Source organism: Meriones unguiculatus, chromosome 18 (assembly GCF_030254825.1).
Source record: "Meriones unguiculatus strain TT.TT164.6M chromosome 18, Bangor_MerUng_6.1, whole genome shotgun sequence".
Lineage (NCBI taxonomy): Eukaryota > Metazoa > Chordata > Mammalia > Rodentia > Muridae > Meriones > Meriones unguiculatus.
This window is the reverse complement of record NC_083365.1, coordinates 14682918-14708675: the sequence shown is the minus strand read 5'-3', so window position 1 is coordinate 14708675 and position 25758 is coordinate 14682918. Positions and strand designations below refer to the sequence as shown.

Below are 25758 nucleotides of genomic sequence, written 5' to 3'. Positions count from 1 at the left end.
GGGCTGGATTCCGGAACCCGACAGGGGACATAGCCTGTGGTCTTCTTTCCCAGGCTGGGCGTGTCTAGGAGGGCAGAGGAGTACTGGCCCCTCTTCCAGTGCTGATGGCGGAGCTGGGGATCTCCTGACAGCGTGTGGGTAACCGGCACAGCTCCATCACTGCTAATAGCATGTTTCGCTTGCTGACTGCTCTGTTTGCCTGCAGCCTCCCACGGGCCCAGAGCTGGAAGATGTTTAGCTGCAGAGGGCAAAGCCTCTGCAGCAGAGGGGCCTTCCTGCTTCCTGCAAGGCCCAAGCCTGTGGCTCTCCCCAGGGCTCTGGGGCTAGGGCAAGGGACAGGGGCCTAGGAGGATGAAGAAGCGGGGTGAGTGGTGATGGTGGTACAACCCCTTGCTTCATCTCCCTGGTGCTCCTCCCCAGGCTCTAGGACTGAGGAAAGGCCCTCCTGGCTCATCTCTTGGAAGCTGAGCATCCCAAGGCCCAGGTGGCTTCCTCTTGCACAGTGGGCTCGGAGAGCTGGCAATCATGGGGTCAGCTCACCTTTAAAATTTACTTACATCTCTGCCTCCAGGCCACCACACCAGTCTCCTGCTCAGTCCCTCTGTCACAGTCACTCCCCAGACCCTGTTTGCCTGATTGGTGGGAAGTGCAGCTCACACTGGGAGGAAGGGGCTTCTTCGCTGCACACCCCAAGGGCTCAAGGAGCCTTCCTAAAAATGACCTGCCTCATTCTGAAGAGAAGTCGCTTGTGTTTGTGCGGGCTCTGCCCTTGGCCAGTGCAAGCCTCGCTCCCTCACAGGGCTCCCCGCTTCATTCCTGTGCTCGGCTCCTGCCACAGGAGCCCACGGTCTTTTGTTCTGTCACCCTGGGAATGACTATCGGCTGAGGCAGTATGGACCTTCTCGCAGGGTAACTGGGACATGGGAGAAACTCACCTGTGATTACATTTACCTGTTCGCTGCCTGTCATACGAGGCTCACCTCTGGAGCGTCCCTTCCTCTGGGGCAGGACGTGGTTCTGGACACAATGGTCTCTCATGGCCCAGAGGTGGCTGCTGCTGCCACCTGTAGCAAGATTCTCTCTTCAGAATGTGTTCTCCTGCACTCTCACGGCTGTGTGAACCTTCCAGTTTCCCACTTTCCCTGGATGCATCTGTCTTAGTGACATGCCCCTCCATTTGCAGGCGGCTTTGGCTGGTCTCACTCTTCACCATTCTGAGGAACACTGCTATAAGCCGCACTGCACGTAATGCTCGTTCCCTCTGCAGTGGTATCTGGGGAGGAATGCAGTGGGATTATTAGGTTAAAGAGCACGGCATATTTATGGCCCTGTATGGGATGGGGAGGCCTTCTTCTCAGGCAGAGCCTGTGTTCCCAAGGTCTGTCTCTGGGTGAATGCCCACACTCGTCTCTTCCATTTGGTGCCTGAAACCAGCACCCTATTGGCTTGTGTGGAGGGCAGTGTACCCGGATGAGCTTTGGGAATGGGGAGTAAGGCCAGAAGTCCTATCAGTTGACCCCTGCATCCCCAGGATAAGTCTTGGGTCCTGTGGCCCCAACCCTTCCCACAGTCCCAGAGAAGGGAACAGTGGGTGGGCCTGTGTGCCCTGGGCCTCAGTCTATTTTCCTCATCCAGAACCCTTCATAAGTGGCCTGTCTGGGCTGTCCTTCCTGTCACTTGCCTTGGTCCCTCACGTCTTCATTTTCCTGAATCTCCTTTTCCTATGAGCCTCTGACCCATAAATCTGGGTAGGAGAGGAAAAGGGTCTCCCATGGTAGAAAGACATATTTTAGGGTATGCCCCACTCAGAGATCGCCTGCATCTCTTGGGGACCTTAGGGATTTACTTAAATGACCAATGAGTCAGGCACTGTGAGGGATTCTGTTGTGAGAGGGAAGGCCTTGGTCATCTGAGTCCTAGCCAGTGCCAGGTAGGAGAGGCAGGTGGTGTGGCCAGCGTGGGTGCCCCTTCCCTGGCCTCTTTGCCCTCTGTGCATCCAGTGGCAAGAAGTTCTGAGAATCCCACGCAAAAATTTAAATGTAAAATCTCAGGAGAAATCATCTTGTCTAAGGAGATGAATTCCGCCAAGCTGCCAGAGTGGCAGTGGCATAACCGGGGTGATAGGAGACTTGGGGGCACTCTTTGCGAGGGGGTGCCAGGACCAGTCCCAGTAAAGGCCCCAGAAAGGCCACTGCCATACTAAGGTGAGCTGTACACTAGCCTAGGCAGGATGTGTATGGTTTTGCTAGATATAGGCCTGGCTCCTACGTTAGCCCCCAGGAGGGGAGAGGCGCAGGAGTCTGTGGCTGCTGTCCTTGGCCTGGTGCTAAGGCCTTTCAGGACAAGGGAGGCTGGGGCCTGTCTCCAGCTTCCTCCTCTCCTCCTGTAGCACCTCTCTCAGCTATCTGGATGATGAGGGAAACAATGGCTATGGAGCATGTGGGTGCACTTGAGGGAGAATCACGTGGGCTGTGTGATTTTCCCAGGCAGGCAGGGCTGGGAGGCAGGTGGAATCATTCTGTCTAAAAGCTCAGAGACGGGTCTTTCTACAGAGCTCTCGGAGTGTCTACAGCACGATAGGGTGGGGGTGGGGTATCAGAAGACCTGGGGGCATTCTTTGCGGGTGCTAGGACCAGTCCCAGCGACGATCTCAGGAAAGCCACTGCCGTGCTCAGGTAAATTTTATGCTAGGCCAGGCATTGCCACCTCATACAGAGAACCACAACAGCCAGACACACAAGAATTCAGGGGGGCAGATGTTGCTACCAGCGCAGAAGAAAAAAAATGGAGGAGCCGAGCCTCTGAGATGTCAGCTGAACTGCTGGGTCATAATCAGCTGGTGTTAGAGCTCTTTGAGGCATCTGAGTACTCCTCCATGTCCAGATAGAGGTCACGCCACTGTACAGGAAGCTGGGTAGGGCTACTGAAGCGAATGTGCTGAAGTCTATGTTGAAAACCAGTCAAGTCCCGTCTCCTGCCTCATTCCCTCCTAGGCTTCTTCAAATGCCGGAGGAGAGGACAGAGTGGACTGGGAAGGAAGAGAACCTATCGGTCCCCAAGTCCCAGGATGTGGGCCTGGCAACGCTGAACTTCACAGGACTCCTTCAGACTCCTAGTTCTCAGAAAAGAAGCCAGCTAACACTGGCAAAAGCTACCCCCATCTTCATCCGATTCCCTGAAAACAGGTCATTTATTGAATGGGGATTCATTTTTGGATGGCCTCAATAAGAAAGGACTGGGGGGGGCTGCTGGTGACACACCATTATGAGCACCAAGAAGACTGCTCCCAGACGACCCCGTGTCTTTTATCTCAGTCCCATGGTGGGGAATGAGGGAGAGCATCACTTCCAGGCAGTAGCTCTATGAGTGGCTCTTTTTGCTAATCTCTGGTATTCTGGACATGGTTGTTGAAGTCTCTATCAAACGAGATCAGTGAGTGACTGGTGTGCAGAATCTTCCTGTAGACTCCCAGCAGATGCATTGCATCTGAAAGAAAGAAATGCTCTTGTTGTGAGTCACTGAGATCCAGGAGATGCTTGCTACCACAGCCTCGCCTGGTCTATACTGACGGATACACTCACAAGGCTGACCAGTAAAATCCTTGCCTAAAACTTCAGAATAAGGAGTTCTCTGGTATCCAGCCTGTGATAGTTTCCACAGTAGGAGTGCAGATATGCTTAAGCTGTGCTTCAGAAGAATAGATGAAGAGGGAGGTGGGTTACAATGAAAGCTGCAGAGAATGCCTGGTCATTCGATTTCCAGTGATAGATCTGGATGGCTAAAAACTCCTGTGTGATTCTATGAGCCATTCGCCATTTTCTTATCCAAGCTAGCTGGGGCTGCTTGGGGCTGCTTTCATCTCTGTTCTGCTACAGGGTGAAGACGCCAATGCCTCATGTCACAGATGAGTGTGTGTCATCGACCATCGTGCTGACTAGTTTTACGTCAACCTGACACAAGTTAGAGTCACTGGAGCGGCCTCCTGATCTTATGGAGCCTCCACAAGATGAGGCTGTAGGCGAGCCTGGAGGGCATTTTATCAATGAGTGATTGACGGGGAAGGTGCCATCCTTAGGCTGGCTCTCCTGGGTTCTACATGAACAAGCCATGAGGAGCAGGCCAGTAATGGGCACCCCTGCATGGCCTCCACATCAGCTCCTGCCTCCAGGTTTCTGCCCTGTTTGCATTCCTATCCTGACCTCCATCAGCACTGAGCGGTGATGTAGAAGCATAGGCCAAAACCCCTTTCCTCCCCACGTTGCTTTGGTCATGGGGTCTCATCACAGCCACAGTGACACCAAGATAGCCATCGAAGGACAAGTGGTCACTTTGCTCCCTTTCCCGGTGAGACAGTTTGAAGAGCAGAGAGAATGTAGCTCTCCCCTCCTTCCTCTCCCATACACACCTTCCTGCAGCAATTCTTCTCACCAACAGGGTGGCTGCTGTGATCCAAAGGTCTGTGCACCCCCCGGAAGTCACATGATACAGTCTAACTCCTTGGGCGATGGTGCTAAGAGGTGACCAGGGGCTGAGGGAGTAATTCAGTGGTACATGTGAAGCCTCAGGCTTGGTCTCCTGAACTGTGAGACAGAACAGGAAGCCTCGCAAACACACCTGTGAGCACGTGGTGTGCACGCATGACACGCAACACCCAGAGTCCCCTCAGAAGGACGACATTGTGGTGTCCTCACACCCCTAAAATCCGCCCTACTCACAGGACTTTACTTGTTTTAGACAGGTTATTTACAGCCTGGGTTGGTTTCAAACCCATGTGTAGCCAGAGATGACTGAGCTTCTGATCCTCTCTCTGGTCTCTACCTTCTGAATGCCGTGATGAGCGGTATGTATGCACCGCCACGCCTGATTTACACCATGCTGGCAACCGAACCGAGGGTCCTGTGCATGTTTGGGAAGAACACTACCAGCTGTTAAGCAAGCATCAGACCCTTTCTTGGAGACAAGGTCTCAGCACACAGCTCTGGCTGGCATAGAACTGGCTATGTGGACCAGGCTGGCCTGAAATGTACAGGGCTCCACCCTGCTTTTGCCTCCTGAGTGCTAGGCTTATGATGTATGTTAGCACACCTGGCCCAATTCTGTCTGTACCCAGCCCAGGAGAGCAGTGGTGAGGGAGCGCAGGGGCCACCCGGAGCCCTAATGGTCCCAGACTCAGAGAGGGCTAAGACCAAAGTCCTGCCCACATGCCTGAGCCTCAGCACTCAGGGAAGAAACTTCCAGGCCTCTGGGGCAGCATGCTTCGAGACCCAGCAACCCTGCCTTAGTTTCTTTCTTGTTGCTATGATAAAAAATCCCCAGATAAAGGCACTGTAAGGGAGAAAGGGCTTATTTGGCTTACAATTATAGATTACAGTTAACCGCTGAGGGGAAGTCCAGGCAGGAGCTAGCCACATTGCACCCACACTCAAGCACAGAGGGCAACGGATTAACGAATGCATTCCAGTGCTCAGCGGGCTCTCTCCTTATTAATTCCGGGGCTCAGCCTAATCTATGGTGCTACCCACTCTCAGGTTGGCTCTTCCCACCTCAATTAACCCAGTTAAGAAAATCCCTCCCGGACCAACCCAATCCAGGCTCCTTTCCCAGGCGAGTCTATACTGTTTCAAGCCAAAAGCAACCATTGCAGGGGTGTAAAGCGACAGCCCGAGTGGAAAAGTTCTTGCCACCAAGCTTGAGGATGGGAATTTGATTCCTGGGATCCATACGGCAGAAGGGGGAACTGAGTCCCAAAAGTTGTTCACTAGCCTTTTGCCTTTCCCTCCTCCACAAAATAAGAAAAAAAAATTATATATATAAAATATATAATTATATATATATATAATTTTTTAGCTGGGCTAAGGTAGCTGTGCTTTTGGCTTCAGAAGGCCTTGGTATGCTTGGGAAGAGGGTCTTCTCACAGGCTGTTAGCTCTTCTCACAGGGAGAATAGCTCTAATGCCATTCCTGCCTTCCATAGCAGAGCAGGCCAGAGTGGACTCTGCTGCAAGCAGGGTGTGTGTGTGTGTGTGTGTGTGTGTGTGAGAGAGAGAGAGAGAGAGAGGTGGGCTGAGACCCAGACTCTTAGGATGCTTCTTCACCCAGGCTGTAGCAGCCCTAACAGACATCTCTGTAGAAGGTGAAACAAATGTTACTCAAGCAGGAAGAGATGGGTGATCCAAGGACAGAGAGTCCAGAGCTGTGGAAGGCAGAGAGCAACAGGTAGAGAATTGAAGCAGGGACTGAGTTTTCAATTAACAGGCTCCAGTGCTAGAAGCAGATGATTAATGGATCATCAGTGGGGTGGGGGGAGGAGCGTGACCGCCAGGACTGGGATTAGGGATATACAGGTTCCGGATTCCGCTGAAATAAGGAATCTTCTGGCTCTTGAACCTGAGGGAACTGGAGAGGTCTGGATTCAGCAGAGACACAGTGTTCAGGTTAGAGGGCAGGGGCAGTGTGAACCCACTGTGCCCTGCTTGGCAGAGCCCTCTGTTTGGAGATAAGCTGGGGTCATAGTGTGGACAGTGATTTGTAGTTACCAGAGAAGCTTACAACTAGTTCCCTGGTTGAGAATGTTGGTACTGAGACAAGAGCAGGGACGTCGTGGGGGGACGTCACCAAATTCAAATCTGCATCTCCCACCTCTGTTCCTTCCTCTGCCAGGGAATGGAGAAGGGGACGGTCCCAAACAGCAGCCTAAAGCTGTTCCCCAGCCCCCTCCCCCAGGGCCGGAATGTGTGCTGGTAGTCACTGATGAAGGTGTGGATTGAGAGCTCTCTTCTTGCTGTCTGAGGCTCTCTCCCTGCCTCAGTTTCTATATCCAGAAAGTGGATGGGAACAACACCCACCTTGAATGATGGCTGTGAGGTTGGATGATACATGTTGGCTGAAGGGTATTGTGTGAAGAGTAAGAGGAGGGGAAAGAAAGAAGAAAGAGGAAGGGGGGAAAATTCAGGAAGGAGGAAGCAAGAAATCAAGGAAGGAAGAAAGGAGGCTAGAAGGAGCCACTACTTCGGTGTCTATCGTACCTACAATCCCAGCACCAAGGAGGCTGAATGAGGCAAAAGGGCTACCTACCATGAGTCTGAGGCCAGACTGGCCTACAAGGTGAGCCTTCCAGACTACCCTGGACTGTTGACTGAGTTGGTCTTAAAAAATAAAAAGAACAGGAAAAGAATGTCACCCTGGGTAAAGGTCGGGAGCTGCAGTATTAGATACACCCCCGTGAGCTGGCAGAACTCTCACAATGCTGAGTAAAGGCTTTGGATTGTGCCCCTTGCCTTTGGGATGGGCAAGGTCCGTGGGCTGCTGGAGGCCTGCTGCCTGGGTTGGGGCAGGGAGGACTAGCTGGGCCTGTGAGGATTTCTCAGGGATTACCTGGAATTGGAAGACCTCCCCCTGGCTCTCTGAGGCCCCAGGAGCAGAGGGCACAGACTGCCCTCTGTTGCCACCTTGCAGCAGCCTGACAGAGTAGCTTCCTGCCACTGACACAGAACACCCCAGGAGGAGGATTCTGGGGCTCCTGGTTCTCAAGGCTGAGGAGTTCAAGACCAGCAGGTGCCTCTGGTGGGGGTTCTGCCACTTCCCAGCATCTCATAGAGATCACATGGCAAGGCATAAATCCTGGTTCAGTTCCTCTACAAGGTCACAGTCTCGGTGGACAAAAGCCCCAGCCTTGAAGTCTCCTGAAGACTTAATTTCATCCCGAATGTCCCACCTGAAATGTCACCTTTCGGCTACTTTCCCACCTTGTTGATGTCTATCAAGGGTTCCATGCAAAGTGAGGTGTTTTATCTTGTGGTGGTTGGGTTGGGGTACATTGGTTTTGCTCCCTTCCTGCTTCCGCACCTCCACCAGTCCTGCTATAAGCTGCTACCTGAGAGGTCTGCCATCTCTGAGTCCTGGGGGCACAGCTATGGAAGTGGCCGTCTGCTCTCCTTACCTCTTTTGTTGACCTGTTCCCTGCAGCTCCTGCTAGCTCTGCAAGATCAAACCTCCTCCCTACCCCCAGGTGATCTCATTTCTCCTGGAGTCTCTGTGCTCTGGTCCAAAGCTCAAGCTACTATTTCCTGCTCATTTTCCAAAGATGCAGTCCTCTCACCCTTTCTCTGTAGTTGGCACCCTGCTCTGCGTCCATCTGAGTCTTTAGAGGCGCAATGTTCCAGAAACAGTTTTTTAAATTCTCTTCTTAGTCCATGCATAGTCCACTGGGACACTTCCCCCCTCAACCCAGCAAGATACAACCTTTCTCCAAAGCCTCCCCCCTCCCCCACCTCCTTGCTCACTGTGACTAAGCCACAGCTCTGAGCTTTGCTGGGACTGGCCTATGTGCCCATGGTGGGGTCTGATTAGAACTCAGTTCTCATGATCAGCAGGAGTCACAGAGGCACCTGATGCTGCCCCCCGGTCAGACAGACACTGCTACTGGCCACTGGGCCACTCAGCAGAGTTTACTTGTGAGAACAGAGGATGTCCTGGTTGCAGAATGCGCTGCTCCTGCAGCCGTTGCCTCGCAAGGCCAGCATGACAGAGCTTGACTACCGCAAAGAATGAAAACCAAAGCAAAGCCTGCAGATGCTCCAGTGGTTGTGGGTCTCACTGCTCCTGTCCTTCCGACACGCGCCTGGGGTGTGTGAGACTGCTGGCCTCCTGCCTGTCTCTTCACACTCAAAACAGCCTGGGGTTGCTCAGGGTCCCCGTGGTTGATCCAGGATTAGCTAGCAACATAAATGCCCTCTTTTGGCCAAACTGTAGTCTTCCTGGGTTGGAGGTCAGGGTGTGCGCTGTGCCTGTGTGAAGCCACCGTGCTGTCCCCACACTAGGGCATCCTACCACATCTGTTTTTGTTGTCCCATTCATAATAGTTAGATCCTGGAGGTGATCGGCTTTGGGGACATCGTTTGTTCTCCCTTCTCTTGCCCTATGGGCACCTGGAATTTGCATGAGGGTCACCTTACCAAGATGGAGACAGAAGCCTGATGGAAAATGGTGCCCTGAGGACCCCTCCAAACTGGTCCAAAACCCGCCCTCAAGGCTCCACACTGCAGAAAAGTGATTGTTTCCCTAGGGAGGTCAGGTGGCAAGTACCTGCCCATGAGAGCAAGCAAAAGCTTGGGAATTCACATGCATCCTGAAATGAAAGGGCTCCTTGCAGAATGTATGTTGAAGGCTCTAGAAACAGTGGTGGCCAGGATTTTTGGGCCAACAGTCCTGAAATAACTGACTTGCAGAGAAGTGGAGATTAAGATGAACCCTGCTTGCTGAGAAAATACTGCAAAGAAACAATGCCCGCTCCCTCTGCAGGTCTGGCATCTGGTGAGGCCTACCAGTTCTGCTTATGGGCCAAATCATTTGAACCGGGCTTTTTGCTACTTACAAAACCGAGATCTGAAAGTTCCTGGGGTGAATTTATAATCGTATTTGATCAGAACACAGAATGACCAACATCCGTTCTCAGCCAGCCACCCTTTGCCTCTGGTTCCGAGAAGCTGGCCTCAAAGGACAATACTGTCCCCATTCCAAAGAGACTCCTCCTGCCTCAGCTCCCCACCCACCAGGGAGGAGCTGATGTCCAGGCCTGCAACAGCCCCAGCTCACACTTGCTCTATGTAGCCAAGATAACACTAGGGCACATACCTGTCCTAGGACTCTAGAAAAGCTCCTCTCCTCCAGAGGGAAGGAAAGAAGCCAGGGGAGCCAGAGGGAGGGAGCCACTGCATCTCCTAGGCCTGGGGTGGAGGCCTCCTGAAGGCCACTCCTTGCCCATTGAAACCGAAACAAAGAAATCCATCTGTAGTTTTTGTTACACTTAGAAATAACTTGGTGATGTCCTACCAAGGCTGAAATAGGTCTAAAATCTTGTGCTACCAGAGAGCACACTGTCTCAAATGGACTTTGCACATCTCACGTCCCCTCAAAGCTTTGACTCTCAGGGTGGCACTATTGAGAGGCAGAGGGATTTACAAAGGTCTGGTGGGGAGCCTTTTGGGTCGCTGGGGGTGTGCCCTTGAAAGGAGCTAGGGTTTTAGTCTCTTCCTCTTTCTCCCCTGCCTATGAACAGAAGCTTGCTGTTCTTATCTTGCAGATTTGCCTCCAGAGTCTTAAAGATGGAAAGTTTGTTCCTTTAGCAACTAAAACTTTTAAAACCAAGGCCTGAGAGACCCTCTCCCTACTCTAAGGTACCTTGGGAGTTTGCTATGATAATGAGAAGCTGGGTATCGGAGCAGAGGAAGGGGGCAGGCCACAGTCACCTTGCACTCCTGGGACCCTTATGGAGGAGTTCTATTCTCTTTCTGGCCCTAGTGAGACATGGCAGAAAAGAAGAATCCAGGAAGGAGGTTGTCTCTTCTAGTTGCTGTCTGGACTGAGTCAGGCACCCTGTCATCATGAGGGAAACTGGTCTGGGGGACATCATGGAATTAAGCACTGAATTACCAGCCCTGGGCCATCCTGTCTATGGACTGTTCGGCACAGGAGACATACGGCCTTTTCTGACTAAGCACCTTTGAGTTCAGCTTTCTTGTAGCAGGAAGCATTGTCTCCGGTCCCCTCATTTCTGCTCTGCTGAGTCCCTGCTCCAGTACGCCAACACAGACCATCACACCCCCCATCCCCACTCTAGGGAAGAGCAACACTCCAGCTCCCTTTCCCAACCTCATGGGAGCTCAACCTCGTGAGTGGCTGCCTGTTCATTACGTAAGCACTGTACCCACAGAGAAGCTGAGGGCTGTGTTCAAAACCCTAGTTTGCAGGGGCCCTGGGGAAGACGTAATGACAACTGTCCTAAGCAATTTTCAATTTTCCTAATGCTGCGACCCGACCCTTTAATACAGTTCCTCATGGGGTGACCCCTGACCATAAAATTATTTTCATTGCTACTTTATAACTATGATCATAATGTAAATATCTGTGTTTTTTTTTTTTTTTAATGGTCTTAGGTGATCCCTATGAAAAGGTCATCCAACCCCTAAAGGGGGTTGAGAAACATTGGCCTAGAGGATGGTCATTCTCACACCCTCAGAGCTACTACCCTCTCCCTGCCAATGCCTAGCTCAGCTTGCCTAGTGTTCTAACAATGTAGGCAAGGGAGGATGGGGGCAGGGCCTGGGGTTGGGCCAGAAGGCCCTCATGGAGGGAGTAGGCTGTTCTGTCGCTACTGTTCACTTGCTCACTGTGGAGTGAAAGCAACAACTGATTATAGACATTTGCTTTTCTGAGCAAGTGCTCTCTTTAGAATGTCCCAGGGCCTCATGAGGCCCCTTCCCAGAGTCATTGTGTTTAAAACGTACTGCTTTGATCCGGGGTGTTGATAAGGACAAAAACCAAACCAAAAAGAACCTCCAAGATCCAAGCATTCAAACTCACCCACTCTGACAGCTTGTTGCTTTCTGGGAAAGGACTGGGGGTCAGAAGAAGGGTCTGGAAGAAATTACGAGGGGCCTAAATGTCCCTGGACCCCGAGGTCACCCGTCACAAGGCTAAATGGACAACCCTGAGAGTCCTGGGAATTGTCTCCCCTGAGCTGAGCAGACAAGGAACAACCCTTTTGCTCCACCTGGTTTCCCCACCCAGATCTCTCACTTCTGAGTGCCTCTCCCTGTGTGGAGTCCCCCAGCTGAGACTTCTATAAAAAGAAAAAAACCCAGGCTCATAATCCCAATGAAGGAAAGCAGAAATAGGCAGGGCCTTAGGGCTCCCTGGGTAGTGATCCTGGTCAACTTGGGAAGCTTCAGGCTAGAGATCCAGTCTCAAAATACAAGGGGAGCAACATGCACACTTACACACATTCACACTTGCAGCCACGTGAACACGCACAGAACACACACAGACTTCAGAACCCCTCTTACCCCAGCCTCTACAGAATGAATCATAACCAGGAGAGAGTGGCCAGGGTGGTAGATACTATGACCTGCCCTCAGCATTAATTCTCCCACCCTTTCCTACCAACACCCAAACTCTGCCGAACCCTCCATGCTCAGCTGTGGATCGCCGCAGTGTTTATAAGACCCTATGGAAGGTTCTGGAATGATAGGAGCCAAGCACCCATCAGGGTGGCTGTCCTCAGAGTGAGGGGAGGGTAGTCTAGGAGTCCTTGAATATAGCATGTTGTTAGTGACAAGGCTGGTATCCCAACTCAAGACTGACAGGTGATAATCCACCCATCCTCTGCCCTCTGTCTCAACTCTTAGTGGATTGTGTGGTGACTGTGTGTAAGTGGATGAGAACAACCCTTCTTTCATCCACTCACACAGTCCTCATCTAGAAACACCCAGAACTAAGAAGTGAATGCGTACCCCACCACAGGGAAGGCCTTTGTCCCTTTGGGCTGTAGGAGTCAGTTCCACGAGTCAGGATCTTTGGGGCAGTACTTATGTCCAGGGAGGGGTTTCCTAGGTTCATCATGGTTTGTGGGCCAAGCAAAGAAGAGCTTCAGTGTTTCCTAGGGTTGGGTCAGGTCATCAGTCTGCACAGCACTTGGCCTGCAGGTCTCACCACACGGTGTAGCTCTGGACCTGCTACAGACTGCTGACCAGATCTTCAGCACCCATCCATGATCCATGTCTACAGTGTATACAGCTTTCTGTGCACAGATTATGACAAACAGCCACAGCCATCACGGTTGCCCAACACATCCTTTGTGCAGCTAAGTCCAGAACGAGGCCAGAGCTCTGCCGGATATAGCCCCAGACCCTATTGTCCCTACGCATGGAACTTTCCAGTCTGGAGCAGCTGGCTTGGGCTCCCTCTCAGCATGAGATCCCTCCATGAAGGTGAAAGGTGCCTGCAAACAACCACAAAACTCACCTTTCTATCCAGACGGTGATGCTGGAAGACATCCAGACCCACACTGGGGGGCAGGGGTGTCAACTTGCTATTTCTAAATAAAGGGGTTTTCTTTGCTTGCTTGCTTCTTTTCAGCTCCCGAATCTTAGAGTCTGCTTGCTGCAGCCTGTGCATCTTGATACAAAACAGCATTTAACATGGGAGCCAGGTATAATAACTAAAGTTGGTAAACTTTGCACTGAAGAGACAGAGACAGAAGGATCAGAAGTTCAAGGCCATCCTAAAAAAGGACAGGGGACGAAAGGGACCTTGTGTGTACTAGGAGACCATCAACAACCTGGTAGAAATAAGTGGGCACAGACTTAGGCCTTGGGGGACACAGTGTGGCCCAATGGAGGAAGCACAGTGACTATATCCTCAAGGGGAGGGTAGACAGAGGAGAGACAGAGATGTAGTAATGAGAGCCATCTCTTGGGGGCTTGGTCAGCTTATATGTGGCTTTGCTCCTGTGGTACAACAGGCTATGGAGCTGGAACCCAGTTGGCTGTCATGTGGGCAGAGGGTAGTGTCAGGTAACATCTTCTCCCCCCCCCATTTATTCTATATTGTACCACCTTTTAAAGTTATTTTAAATTTATGTATATGTGTGTGGGTATGTGCATATGAGTGTAGTTATCTGAGGAGGCCAGAAGAGGGTGCTAGATCCCTTGGAGGCAGCTGTGAGCCTCCTGATGTGGGTGCTGGGCACTGATCTCAGGTCCCGTGAAAGAGCAATATAAAATGTTAGCCGCTGAGTCCACTTTCCAGTCCTATGTAGACCTTTCAAGTGCTGTTCCCTTGCTGGGTTTCTGGAAACAATGAAATGATGAAGGAACCCATATAGTCTTTGTTCCTATAGTGCTCAGAATTGACACAAAAGCAGGTACTCATCCAAAGGACATCACGATCACAGCATGTATTCATTATATACTTTGCCTGTTGCTGCACCCAAACACCTGACAAAAAGGGTTTGTTGTGGCTCACAGTTTGAGGGTACTGGCCATCTTGGCAGGGAAGGCATGGCGGCAGGAGCGTGAAGCAGCTGACCACATCACAGAGAATGGCTAAGTGTTGGTGCTCAGCTCAATGCGTCCTTTAAAAAAACTACATGGTTTATTTTGTGTGTGTATGAGTGTGGAGGTCAGAGGACAACCTGGTGTGTGTGTGTGTCGGGGGTTGGTTCTCACCTTCTACTATGGGTCTGGTGTTTGGTTCCCAGCACTCATGAAGGAACACTGTAGTCTGTAACGCCTGATCTAGATCCAGAGCCCTCTTCTGACCTCACACGTGCATACTCCCACAAAGACACACAGGCACATAATTTTAAATATATATATTTTTTCAGACAGGATCTCACTATGTAGTTCTGGGTGACCTGGATCTTTGCTATGTAGAACAGTCTGGGCTTGAACTCACAAAGATCCATCCGCCTCTCCTGGGTTGAAAGCTATATGCTATCTGCCCCCTCCCTTTTTAAGACTCCCTCTTTTGCCCTTGGACCCTCTGCATCCCATGCTCCCCGACTGGAACGGCAATCAGGGCCCCAGGCCCGGCCAGGAAGTCCTCTCCCCACACACTCTAAACAACACTTGCGGTGAGGGCGCCCCAACCCCCAACAGAGATCACGTGGTACAGAGCTGGGCGTCTAGGGGATGGGGCTTCGGGCCCAGGGCGCGTCAGGATTGGCTGTCGGGGCAGCTTCCGAGGCGCATGCGCAGAGCCTAGTCTTCCCGCTTAGCTGGCTCGGTCACGAGGCTGTTTGGCGGGAGTTGGCGGGAGCTTCGTGGGACTCGTGTGCTGGGCTGGGCCTGGCCAGGTTGGGCTGGGCTGGGGTTTGGGTCCGGCAGGGACTGATGGGGAGCTCGGGCCGGTGGGTGGTCTAGTCGCCCGGCCTGACACACAGACAAACCCACAGGGGCCTGCGGCCTAGCTGGTGGCCCTGGAGAGCCCCGCTTTGACATTTGCTTGGCCTCTGGCACCTGAGACCCGGACGACAGCGGCGAGGACGGACTTCCGGTGCCCCCTCTGAGACAAGCCCTGTCCTCCATCTTGGTTTTGACGAGGGGCTTCCTTGCGGGTCCGTAGGGGTGTCTGCTGGAGCTGAGCCTTTAAGGTTAAGTTCTGTGAGGCTTAGTAGGGCAGGAACAGTCTACATTTTGGGGGCGGGTTTGTATTTTAGCCTTTGGTCAAGAGCTACACAGGAGCCAGGCGCCAAATGTCACCTCTGTGGTGGGAGGACTCACAAGCCCGAGTGAAAGGGAGGGTGGCTCCTGTGCTCCCCTCCCCCCAGGCGAGGCCTTGTTGGGTATTTGCTCAGAGACGCCACATCTCAAGGTTATTTTTACAGCAGCTGGAGGCCCCCGCTCCTTATATAACAAGCTCTCTGCTTTTAAACGTTGGCCTTAAATCCTAACATTTAAGCGCATATAGCCGGCGAAAGGGTATATGTGAACTGTATTTGGCCCTTTTGGGGACCGGTGTTTCATCTATGCAGGATGCCAGTGGCGCTCACTTAGGGAACTTGGGTGCCAGATGTGTCTGTATTCCTGGTGCTTGAGAAACTGAGGAAGGAGGCTGGAGAATTCAAAGCCAGTCTGGGCTACGGAGCAAGGCCCTGTCTTGAGATACGCCCCCAGACTGACCTGGATTGCACGAGCTAGGTAGTTAACTTAATTGGCTCCTGAGACCTTGCCTTGCCTTGCCTTTTACTCAGTTCTTTTAGGGCTAGCGTTGCTCAGTGGGGTTAATTTTTGAGGTTAGGAGCGGTCAGCCATCTTTCCTGCAAAGGAGGCAGGACTCCTTACCTTGCAGCCTTGGGGGTCTGCATGGGGCTGTGAGAACACTTTCCCAAATAGGGAATGTGTTTGAAATGAGATCTTTGGGGCCTGTGTGTAGATGAGTCAGGATCCAGGTACTGCTGAGTCTCAAAAGCACCAAGGGAACGCCTGAGGCATCCTGGAAACTAACTCCCAGCTGGTTCTCCTCGCCCTCTCCATGCCCCTCAGCTGCTGAGTGTACACAGGAATTACTTGTAGCTCTTGACCTCAGGTCAACTTTCAGATGATGTGGGGAAAGTGAAATGGGAACCGTGGAGGGCTTAGCAAGGCTGTGTTTCTGGCAACCTTGGGCCCCGGAACTCATGGGAAAAGGAATCTAGACATATCATGAGCTCACAGCCCCAGCAGAATCTGTGGATTCAAGGATTAAGAAGGTGCTCTCCTCAGGCTGGAGTGTAGTGTGATTGGGTGAAAAAAAGAATGTGAGTAGTCAGGCTAATCTGTTCGGCATGGATATGGTGGGAGACGAGGGTAGGGGGACTCTGCTGAGCAGGAGTCTGTCTTCCAGAGAAGCACAATGAATCTGCACTTCTGCAAGAGAGACTTGGTGGGTTTATGGAAAGAGTGTCCTATTCCTTGTACCTCCATCTTGCTGGTATAACCCAGGCCTTTCCTTCTACACTGAGAGTCTTAAGTTGCCATTACAGCCCTAGTTGCTGTTAGGAGACATTGGGGTGTGCAGGTGGAAAATGGCCACTCCTCATGTTAGCCTGAGAGAGCCCCTGACTTACCAAGTACAGCTAACTTCCTGGAGGGACAACTCGTGAGGGACAGATATTTGATCAGACTTGGCCTTCAGTTTCCTGGCAATTGTCTTCACTGCTGATGACGTGGCTGTTGTCTGTCTTGGGGTAGACATGGGATCATCCCACAAAACTTTGTATTTTGGCCCAGATAACATGTAGTTCTGTCCTTTTGCCTTTTTCCAGGTTAGGCTCAGGTGGAGAGAGGCCCAGTGCTTAGTTCACAGATCTTACAGACCACCATGGACACTACGGTGAAATCCAGTGCCCAAACCCAGGAGAGGAGTAACCACAATGGTCAGGAGGTAGTGTGGGCATTTTCACAGCCTTTGCCCTCCAACCTAGCCTCCTTGACCTTCACTCCCATGTGCCCCTGTGTCAAGGATCCTGAGTTCACGCACTCTCCTGTGGCTCTTTTCCAGACCAGCCTTTGGTCCTCAGGCCTTGGGATGAAGATGGAGGCCATCATTCCATTCCTGGGGAAGTATCGTCCCTTTATGGGTCGCTGCTGCCAGACCTGTACTCCTAAGAGCTGGGTGAGTGATGGTAGGGATGGGCCCTCGGTTGCAGAGCTTAGGCTAGTTAGTTTGGGGAGTGAGGATTCTGGGAAGCTGTCTCCTTCATGTCTTTCTTCACTGAACCATGCCTTTACTCTTCAAAGGATGGATGCACAGGGTTCTGTTGTTGGGGTGTGGCTTGGGAGAGTTGGGTAGGAGGCCTCAGGAGAGATAGGCTATATCCACAAGGCTGGGATACAACTAGGTCTTCATAGTTCTGCTCAGGGGACACTGTCCACTCAGAGTCCTATAGCACTCAGCATCTCTTGCACGTGTATATTACGTGCTGGTGCCAAGAAGGCTCAGCATTCTAATGGAGATTCAGATTACATTTTCTCTGCTCTTGCTGAATTAAAACCCCTACTCAGAGAAGTTTAGTGAGCTTATCTCTAAGAGGGCAACTCCAAACGGGACATGGAGCCTTTTCCTGAGCCAACCCTGGAATCTGGGATCAGACATCTGGGAGATGTACTCTCCGTATTTCTTTTGGTAGACTCAGAGGCCACCAGGCAGAAGCTAGATGGATAGGGTATGGACTTTGCTTGCAATGGTCCCCTAGGACATGCTGTCCCTTCCCTCTTGGGCAGGAGTCCCTCTTCCACAGAAGCATAATGGATCTGGGCTTCTGCAATGTGATCCTTGTGAAGGAGGAGAACACCAGGTAGTCAGAGCTGGGGGTGCAGGTGGTGGGTTGCAAGGGCCCTCCGCCCTATCATTTTCTTCCTGCAGTAGAAAAAAGAAGGGCACCTGTCCTCTCCTGCATAGCCACAGCAAACTGAGGCAAGCATTACTCTCCTGTAGTAGTTCCTTCCATGTGCATGTAAGGGTTGCCCACAGGCTGTTAGGCCACTGTGCCTCCTCAGAGTAGAGAGGCAAGTGGTTCCTCCCCCCCCCCCTTTTTTTTTTTTGCTCCATGGTAGAGATTGGTCCTGGGACATGAGACTAGGGTGCAAACCCTTCCTGGTGACTAGACTGCTGTGTACCCTGGGGAGTCTTCTCTGATCCATCTTCCCCTCAGGTTTCGGGGCTGGCTGGTTCGCAGGCTCTGCTATTTCCTGTGGTCCTTGGAGCAGCACATACCCACCAGCTCTGATGCCTCCCAAAAGATCATGGAAAACACTGGGTGAGGAGGCAGATCAGAATCTGGCATTTGTGGGATACTTAAAAGGGTGACAAAGGCTCTAAGTCAGAATGGCCAGGTCTGGCTGGAGCAAGTCTTTTGGAATGTTCTCTCTGCTTGGGCCCATATCAGATTCCTGGCTATGTACTGGGGACATGATTGGAGAGACTGTTGGCATCTAGCCCAAAACTGTCCCCCTAACTGCAACAGGGTACAGAACCTCCTCTCAGGGAGGATTCCAGGAGGGGCTGGAGAAGGCCAGACGCCTGACTTAGTGAAGAAAGAAGTACAGCGCATCCTGGGCCACATACAGTCTACACCCCGCCCCTTCTTGCTCAGGTAACTATGGTGAGGGGCATACGTCCTTAGGTTGAGGCCTCTGCCCCTTCTGGAAAGTGCATGTTGGCTGGGCTTGGGAAGTCACTTGAGTATCTGGATGGTGTTTATTAGAATGGGCGACAGCCCACTGTAGTTCTTCTCTGGGTTCACACTGTACAGGTCACACTGTACAGATGTAGGATATTAAAGCCTCACTGTGGACAGTGATACAGCTGCTCAAAGAAAGGAATGAGGGCTGAGCCAGAATTCCCAGAAGGGAAGTAAGCCAGCCCTGGAGGCACAGGAGTAAAAGTAGAGGAAACAGTCTCTGTAGAGGGGAAAGCCGGAGTCAGGGCCCTGAGCAGGAAGGGCTAGGTTCACAGAAGATACTGACACGGTGGGAAACTGATGAGTGAGGCAGAGGGCAGCTGGAGAAGAAGTGGAGAGGTAGAGGAAACTAGAGCAGAGCCACTCCAAGGGCAGTGAAAAAACAGGTGAAAAGTTTTAAGTGAAAAGTGCTAGCATGATGAGTTGAGGTCAAAAGCCGAGACCAGCCAACATCTACAAAGCTGTTTGTCCCAGTGAGAGATTGACAGGGGTGTTGGAATGAGTAGATAGAGAGGTTTAGGTGGTAATAATGGGACTGGGTGGTGGGCTGGAGGTGGTGAGAGGAAAAGACAGAAAATCCCTGTTTCTGGCCTAGGGGTATATACAGAGGGACAGGCTTGGAAAGGAGGGAACTGGCCCTGGAAGGATGTTTGGATTGAAAGAGTTCCAAAAACTGACCTGAGGACTTGGTTGTCTGTATAGTCCTGTGAGCTCAGATGAAGGGGTATATACTTGCAGAGCTGTAGATACAGTTGATGTTTAAAGCCAGGGGGCGCATTAAGCTGCTGAAGGCTGTAAGTCGGGCTCAGTTGTCTTTAAGTGAAAAAAAGAATGGAGAGTCTGTTGGTGATCTTGACCAGCCCTCTATTGTAACAGTTCTTGACTCTGTTGAGGCTTTCAAGCCCTTGGTCTCAAGATGTTCTTGTGTAGGAGCTCCCAAGCACAATTTTAGTGGGCTGCCTGCCTCCTCTGTGCAACTAAGTAGTCAGGTGGTCTAACCGTACAGCCCTTATAGGCGCACAGCATCCTCCAGTGTTCCCACAGAGATGCTTCTCAGAATTGTCCCCATCAGATGTGGACTTGCTGCTTGTCCACCAGCTTTCCTGCTACCTACTTTGGTAGCGAGATGGTCCCCCTACTGGGCATCTGAGCAAACGCACTGAGCCCTGCCCTCCTTTTATCATCTCCCTTTTGCTCCACTTTTCCTGGTAGTTGGTAAATATAGGCTGCTGGGTTCTGTCCGGAAAGGGTCTGGGTCCTTTGGTCTCCCTTTAGATAAACAGAGGCAGGATCCGTGTCTGGTGGAGCCAGGTGTGTCGTGAACTTGGAAGAGTCAGTACCTCACAGGCATGGGCTGTGGTATCAGGACCCTTTGTAGCCCCAGCACCCATTTAGCATTGTGTACTGCTGAGCAGGTTATGACTCACTTTCCTCCTGTTCAGTGTGGGCAATAATGTTGCTTGCCTTTGAGGAATTCTGGGCAACCTTCTGGGGTGCTGTGGGCTGCCTTATGGACAGCGACTCAGCTGCACCTCAAGCTGACATTGCTTCCAAGGCTGTGCAGCTGGGCACTGCTGTGGTTCCTGAACCGCCTCTTTCTGAATGTGCAACTTCACAAGGGACAGATGAAGATGGTCCATAAGGCTGTCCAGGAGGTAAGCCAGGCCATACTGGATAGGACTGGTGGCCAGAGTAGATGACCAGGCCCCGTCAGTTGTTAGAAAAGTCCACAGCTCTTGATAGTCTTGTCACCGTGTCGCCTCATAGTCCTGCTTCTACAGGGTTTCTTAAAAGTTGTGGGAAGGCTGCTCTACCTTTGGGGAATGTGCAGAGGAGAAGTCCACTCTCCCTCCCTCAATGCTGCGCTAGGACTTGCAGGTGCTGGGGTCTGGCTGTGTTTTTAGGGTGGGCGCTTTCTTCTGGCTGTCTCTGGAGCAGGGCTCGCCGCTTGTCTTCCTTTCTACACACAAGTCTCTCTTGGATGGTTTCCTGCTGCCTTTTGTACTGTTTTCCCAAGGCCTTGGTGTGGTCCGTGTGGCTTTGGACCCCAGCACCTGCTCCCCTGCTCTCAGGTATGACAGGAGGGCAGCCCCAGCTGGAGCAGGGGGTAGAGGGGATTTTGCCTTCTTTAGCCTGTTTGCAGCAGCCAAGGGTCCCTGGGCTATGGCTGCTTCAAGTGTCTAGACAGGCCTGGGAGAATCAAGGCCCTTGCAGGCCTATAGGCCAGTCTCTCCTCATCCCCTTCTCATTCAGCTCTGTCCTGTGCTCACAGAGCTCTACTGAGGACACTTGGGGGACTTTTCCTGCCTCCGGAGGCCAACCTCTCTTTGGACAGCTCAGAGGGCATCCTTGCCAGGACTGTGCTCCGTGCAGTGAGTGCTCCCAGGAGCCATGTGGGGTGGCCCAAGGGGTCTGCCTTGATTTTGCCTCGATGCCCACCCTCTTCCCTTATAGGCTGTGGAGCAGCTGCTAGCCAGTGGGCAGTCTCTGCTCATCTTCCTGGAAGAGCCCCCTGGGTATCCAGGGCCCAGGCTTTCAGCCCTGGGCCAGGCCTGGCTAGGACTGGTGGTCCAAGCGGTCCAGGCAGGCATCATCCCAGACGCCACACTGGTACCAGTTGCCATTGCCTATGACCTGGTTCCAGATGTACCATGGAACATGAACCATGTGAGACCCTCTTGTCCCTGGGGACCAAGTAGACATCAGTTCTGGGTGGTACAATATGTTCTGTGGCTGGGATTCTTTAGGACTGAGGTCAGATTGGGACGTGAAATGTGTGTGAGAGGAACTGTCCCTAGAGCCACCATCCTACAGTGTCTCCCAAGGTCTTTACCATCACCATCTTACAAAAGTCCCCACAAAGGAGGTCATGAGTGAAAAGGCGGAGAACCATTCCCCTCTCCCCTGCACACGCCTCCCAACCCTGCTGAGCCCACTGACTCACCGCCCACAGCTTCGCTCAGGAAGGTAGGCAGCAGTTCCATACTCAAGCGTGCCAGATGTGTGAGGCCTGGGTCAGGCCGTGGCACCACCACCAAGCCCCCCTGGTGGACACGCAGCAGAACCACATGTGCCCTCAGCAGGCTCAGGGTATGTTGGGCCAGACACCGCAGCTGCCCAGAGAAGCCCACATCAAGGCCACACAGCAGTGCCTCCTCTGTCAGCCAGGAGAACTCCCCCAAGAGCTGGGACAGGAGCACACCCTGCCACAGGCGGTGGAGAGGACCAGTGAACAATGTGGAGGCAGAATGGGTAGCAGCCCTGAGACTTGTCCAAGAAAATACATGTTCCTTCACTGCAGGACTTGGCTCCTCTGGGGTTATGGACAGGAGCCTTGGCTGTCTTTCGGAGACTGTGCAACTGCTGGGGCTGCAACCGCAGAGTCTGTGTCCGGGTGCACCTTGCCCAGCCGTTTTCCCTCCAGGTATGAAACCAGTTGGGAAAGTCTGGGATAGCCTTTGTGGTAGTCTGGCCTTCAAAGCCATTTGTAGGGATAGTATTTTCTGTCTTACACGGTCTGAACCGGTTTCCTGGGGTGGGGTGGCAAGAGCAGACCACATGTCCTTATCCCGGCCAGGAGTACACCATCAATGCGAGAAGCTGCTGGGGGAGCAGGCAGACCCTGGAACATTTGTTGCAGCCCATTGTGCTAGGTGAATGGTAAGGAGCACAGGTGTATGGGTCTCGGGAGGCAGCCGGCTCTTCAGCTGCACCCATCCAGAACATCAGCACCAAGACACTCTCCCTCCCTACAGTCTAAGTATAGGGTGGCACACTGGCCTGGAAGGGCAGAGGGTTACATGAGTTCTCCCAGGACTTGGGGAAAACAGCCAAAGCTTTGGAAAGCTTTAGACTTGTGTGGCATTTTAGTCTGGTTTCATGCTTTGATCTGTCTCTATCCCAGTAGTGTTGTTCCAGACACTGAGAAGGAGCAAGAGTGGACCCCACCAAGTGGTCTCCTCCTGGCCCTCAAAGAAGAAGACCAGCTCCTGGTCAGAAGACTGAGCCGGCATGTCCTGAGTGGTGAGTGAAACCCAGATCTGCACCTTTGGGAGTGCGACTTGCTGTACTTTCTCTATGTGGATTAAAAAGGGGCAGTTATTAGGGCCCATGGTTGTCAGCACCAGACTTCCCACTCCTGACACCAGAAGAGTAGGGGTGTCCAGTGATATGGGGAGCACGTGAACTCCATGTCCGACCCAAAGGCAGCTGAGCAGATCTATGCCAGGTCCACCCCAACCCTACCTCAGATGCCCCTGTAAATGGGGATGGTAACTGAGAGTAGCAGCACGAGCCTGCAGAGTCCACACGCTGAAGTTTGTTAATGCCTTCTCAGATGTCACTCCATGTCCACTGTTGGGGTGGGCCTGGTTCACAGCACGTGATAACTGCTTCTTGGAACCTGCTATACCCCTGCTGGGGTGGAGTTGGGGTTGTGTGGCTGGAAAGATCTATGAAATGCTAAAAGTGGGATCAAGCCTCTCTAGGTCCTGACTCCTGGCCACACCCTACATTTCCTTCTTCTCATCCCAGCCAGCGTGGCCAGCTCAGCAGTGATGAGCACAGCCATCATGGCAACACTGCTGCTCTTGAAGCACCAAAAGGTAGGGCACTGTATGGTGGGGCGCAGGGAACAGCAGGGTTTGGCTCTCTGCTCAGGCCTGTTTTGTCTACAGGGTGTGCTCCTGTCCCAGCTCTTGGGGGAGTTCTCCTGGCTGACAGAGGAGACCCTACTTCGTGGCTTTGATGTGGGCTTCTCTGGGCAGCTGCGGTGTCTGGCCCAACATACCCTGAGCCTGCTGAGGGCACATGTGGTTCTGCTGCGTGTCCACCAGGGGGACTTGGTGGTGGTGCCACGGCCTGACCCAGGCCTCACACATCTGGCACGCTTGAGTATGGAACTGCTGCCTACCTTCCTGAGCGAAGCTGTGGGCGGTGAGTCAGTGGGCTCAGCAGGGTTGGGAGGCGTGTGCAGGGGAGAGGGGAATGGTTTAGTCCTCATGCTGTCTTCCTTCTCTGCCAGCCTGTGCAGTGCGGGGGTTGCTGGCGGGCAGAGTTCCACCTGAGGGGCCCTGGGAGCTGCAGGGCATAGAGCTACTGAGTCAGAATGAACTGTACCGCCAGATCCTACTGCTGCTGCACCTGTTACCTCAAGACCTACTGCTGCCCCAGGTCAGGCTCCTCTCCTAGCTCAGCAGGACCCTGGGCCTTGTCCTTATGACCGCCTGTGGTAGTGATCTTGGCCTCCAGCTATCTCTGGTCAGGATTCTGCCAGAAGCCCCCTTCCCCCATGGGGATTCTTTGAAGGGCACTGGTGCTTCTCTTCTGCAGCCCTGTCAGTCTTCCTACTGCTATTGTCAGGAAGTGTTGGACCGACTCATCCAGTGTGGGCTTCTAGTTGCTGAGGAGGTAAGCTCCCACCCCAAGGGCCGGCACCCTGGGCTGCTCCTCTGACTCTAGTGTGCTCTGGGAGTGTACTGCCATTGGCCCAGCACACATACACCTGTCTGCACTACTCATGCCAGGTTGGCATGTGTGGCTTTGAAGTTCTCTCCATACGTATAGCCTCACGTTTCTTAGTGAGCTTGGGTACTTGGCGCAGGTAGTTCTCAACATCCTTTTGGGCTGCTCAGATCTGATTGCACCTGCCAGGACTAGGACTGAGGGCTGTGTAGGGCTGTGTCCTGCCCAACCTTACCAGGAACCAGACCAGTAACTCTCCCAACCCCCTAGACCCCAGGCTCCCGGCCAGTTTGTGACACAGGAAGACAGCATCTGAGTGCAAAGCTGCTGTGGAAACCAAGTGGGGACTTCACTGACAGTGAGAGTGATGACTTTGAGGAGCCAGGAGGCCGGTGCTTCAGGGTGTGTTGGGAGAAGCTACCTCAGGAGGCAAGTGGAGGCGGTAAGGTACCTGGGAGCCTACATTCCTCCTTACTCTGGTCTGTCTTCAGCTTAGCCAGCAGTCTCGTTGCCCTGACTTCTTCCTCTTCCTCTGCCGCCTGCTCAGTCCAATACTCAAGGCCTTTGCCCAGGCAGCCACCTTCCTCCACGTGGGGCAGCTGCCCGATTCAGGTAAAGCCCTTACTTCCCTGGCAGTGTTCGGGGTGGGGCTCAGTCCCACAGAGCTGGGGTCTAGGTCTAATCTCTCCTGCAGAGGTAGGCTACTCGGAGCAGTTGTTCCAGTTTTTACAGGCCTGTGCCCAGGAGGAAGGGCTCTTTGGTGAGTTCCTAGCCCCATCCCAGACTTTCTGGGGGTAGGTTTGCTGGTGAGTGCTGCCCTCTGCTGGGCAGTGGTTGCCTGACTCCGGGGAAGAGACTTTTGTTCACATGTAGGCCCCACTCTTCTGTTTGTTTGGTTTTTTTGAGACAGTGTTTCTCCGTGTAACAGGGCCTTGGCTGTCCTGGACTTGATTTGTAGGATCTCAGAGATCTACATACCCCTGCCTCCGGAGTGCTGGGATTAAAAGAGGGCACCACGATACTGGGCTCCATAGGAGAAAGTCCTGCCCAGTGGCTCCCTGGCCTGCCTCAGCTTTCACTGTCTTTCTCTTCCCTCCAGAGTGTGCAGACCCAAACCTCGCCATCAGTGCTATTTGGACGTTCAAAGACTTGGGGGTAAGAGAGGCCATCTCATCGACCTGTCCCTGACCTCATCCCTCAGCCCCATGAGGTGCTAGAACTGCGTAGGAGGACTACCTTGTTCCTCCAACCCACGGGGGTATCTAGCATGTGATGAATGCTAGAGTGTGTGGTTTTCCTGCCTTCCCCTACCATTACTATATCAAGTAGTATCATACTCGGGCACTGAGGCGTCACTACAGGTTTGGGGGAACAGGCTTGGCCCTGGAGGCACTGTCCCCTAAGCAAAGGTGATTATAGTCCATCTTGCGGCTCAGGTACTACAGCAGATGCCCAGCCCTACAGGACCCCAGCTCCACCTGTCCCCTACGTTTGCCAGCCGGGACAACCAGGACAAGCTGGAACAATTTATCCGACAGTTCATCTGCAGTTAAAACCAGGGAACTTGATGGGACTTGTCAGCCTAGAACTTATGTGTGTCCTCTGGTCAGGACACAGCTAACCTAGACTTAGGAAGCCTGTGTTTGTTTGCTCATCATTTGGTGTGATAAATAAAGGGATTAGGCTAGCTTCTTCCCTAAGCCTGAAGTGTCCTCCAATACCTTCTCCCTCTTGCTTAGCCCTGTGAAAGTGGCCCACCTTCAGGGACAGGGGAGGAATGGTAGTGTGTGTGCG

At 52.7% G+C, this 25758-nt stretch overlaps 1 protein-coding gene across 1 annotated transcript in view; it reads left to right on the top strand.

The window, feature by feature from the left end:
• The window catches only part of Gpat2 (glycerol-3-phosphate acyltransferase 2, mitochondrial), a 35897-nt gene extending 10237 nt beyond the window's left edge, over positions 1-25660 (top strand). The window contains exons 2-22 of the mRNA XM_021657097.2: positions 16585-16703; positions 16821-16934; positions 17543-17616; positions 17974-18078; positions 18286-18414; positions 20057-20156; positions 20440-20573; positions 20774-20873; positions 20956-21168; positions 21803-21925; positions 22079-22161; positions 22406-22524; positions 23035-23105; positions 23178-23436; positions 23525-23673; positions 23833-23910; positions 24235-24366; positions 24456-24576; positions 24659-24724; positions 25064-25119; positions 25401-25660. Coding sequence (XP_021512772.1) covers positions 16641-16703; positions 16821-16934; positions 17543-17616; positions 17974-18078; positions 18286-18414; positions 20057-20156; positions 20440-20573; positions 20774-20873; positions 20956-21168; positions 21803-21925; positions 22079-22161; positions 22406-22524; positions 23035-23105; positions 23178-23436; positions 23525-23673; positions 23833-23910; positions 24235-24366; positions 24456-24576; positions 24659-24724; positions 25064-25119; positions 25401-25517 — 2406 coding nt within the window. The 5' untranslated portion in view covers positions 16585-16640 and the 3' untranslated portion in view covers positions 25518-25660. The remainder of the gene's footprint in view (positions 1-16584; positions 16704-16820; positions 16935-17542; positions 17617-17973; positions 18079-18285; positions 18415-20056; positions 20157-20439; positions 20574-20773; positions 20874-20955; positions 21169-21802; positions 21926-22078; positions 22162-22405; positions 22525-23034; positions 23106-23177; positions 23437-23524; positions 23674-23832; positions 23911-24234; positions 24367-24455; positions 24577-24658; positions 24725-25063; positions 25120-25400) is intronic.
• Positions 25661-25758: the final 98 nt, after the last annotated feature.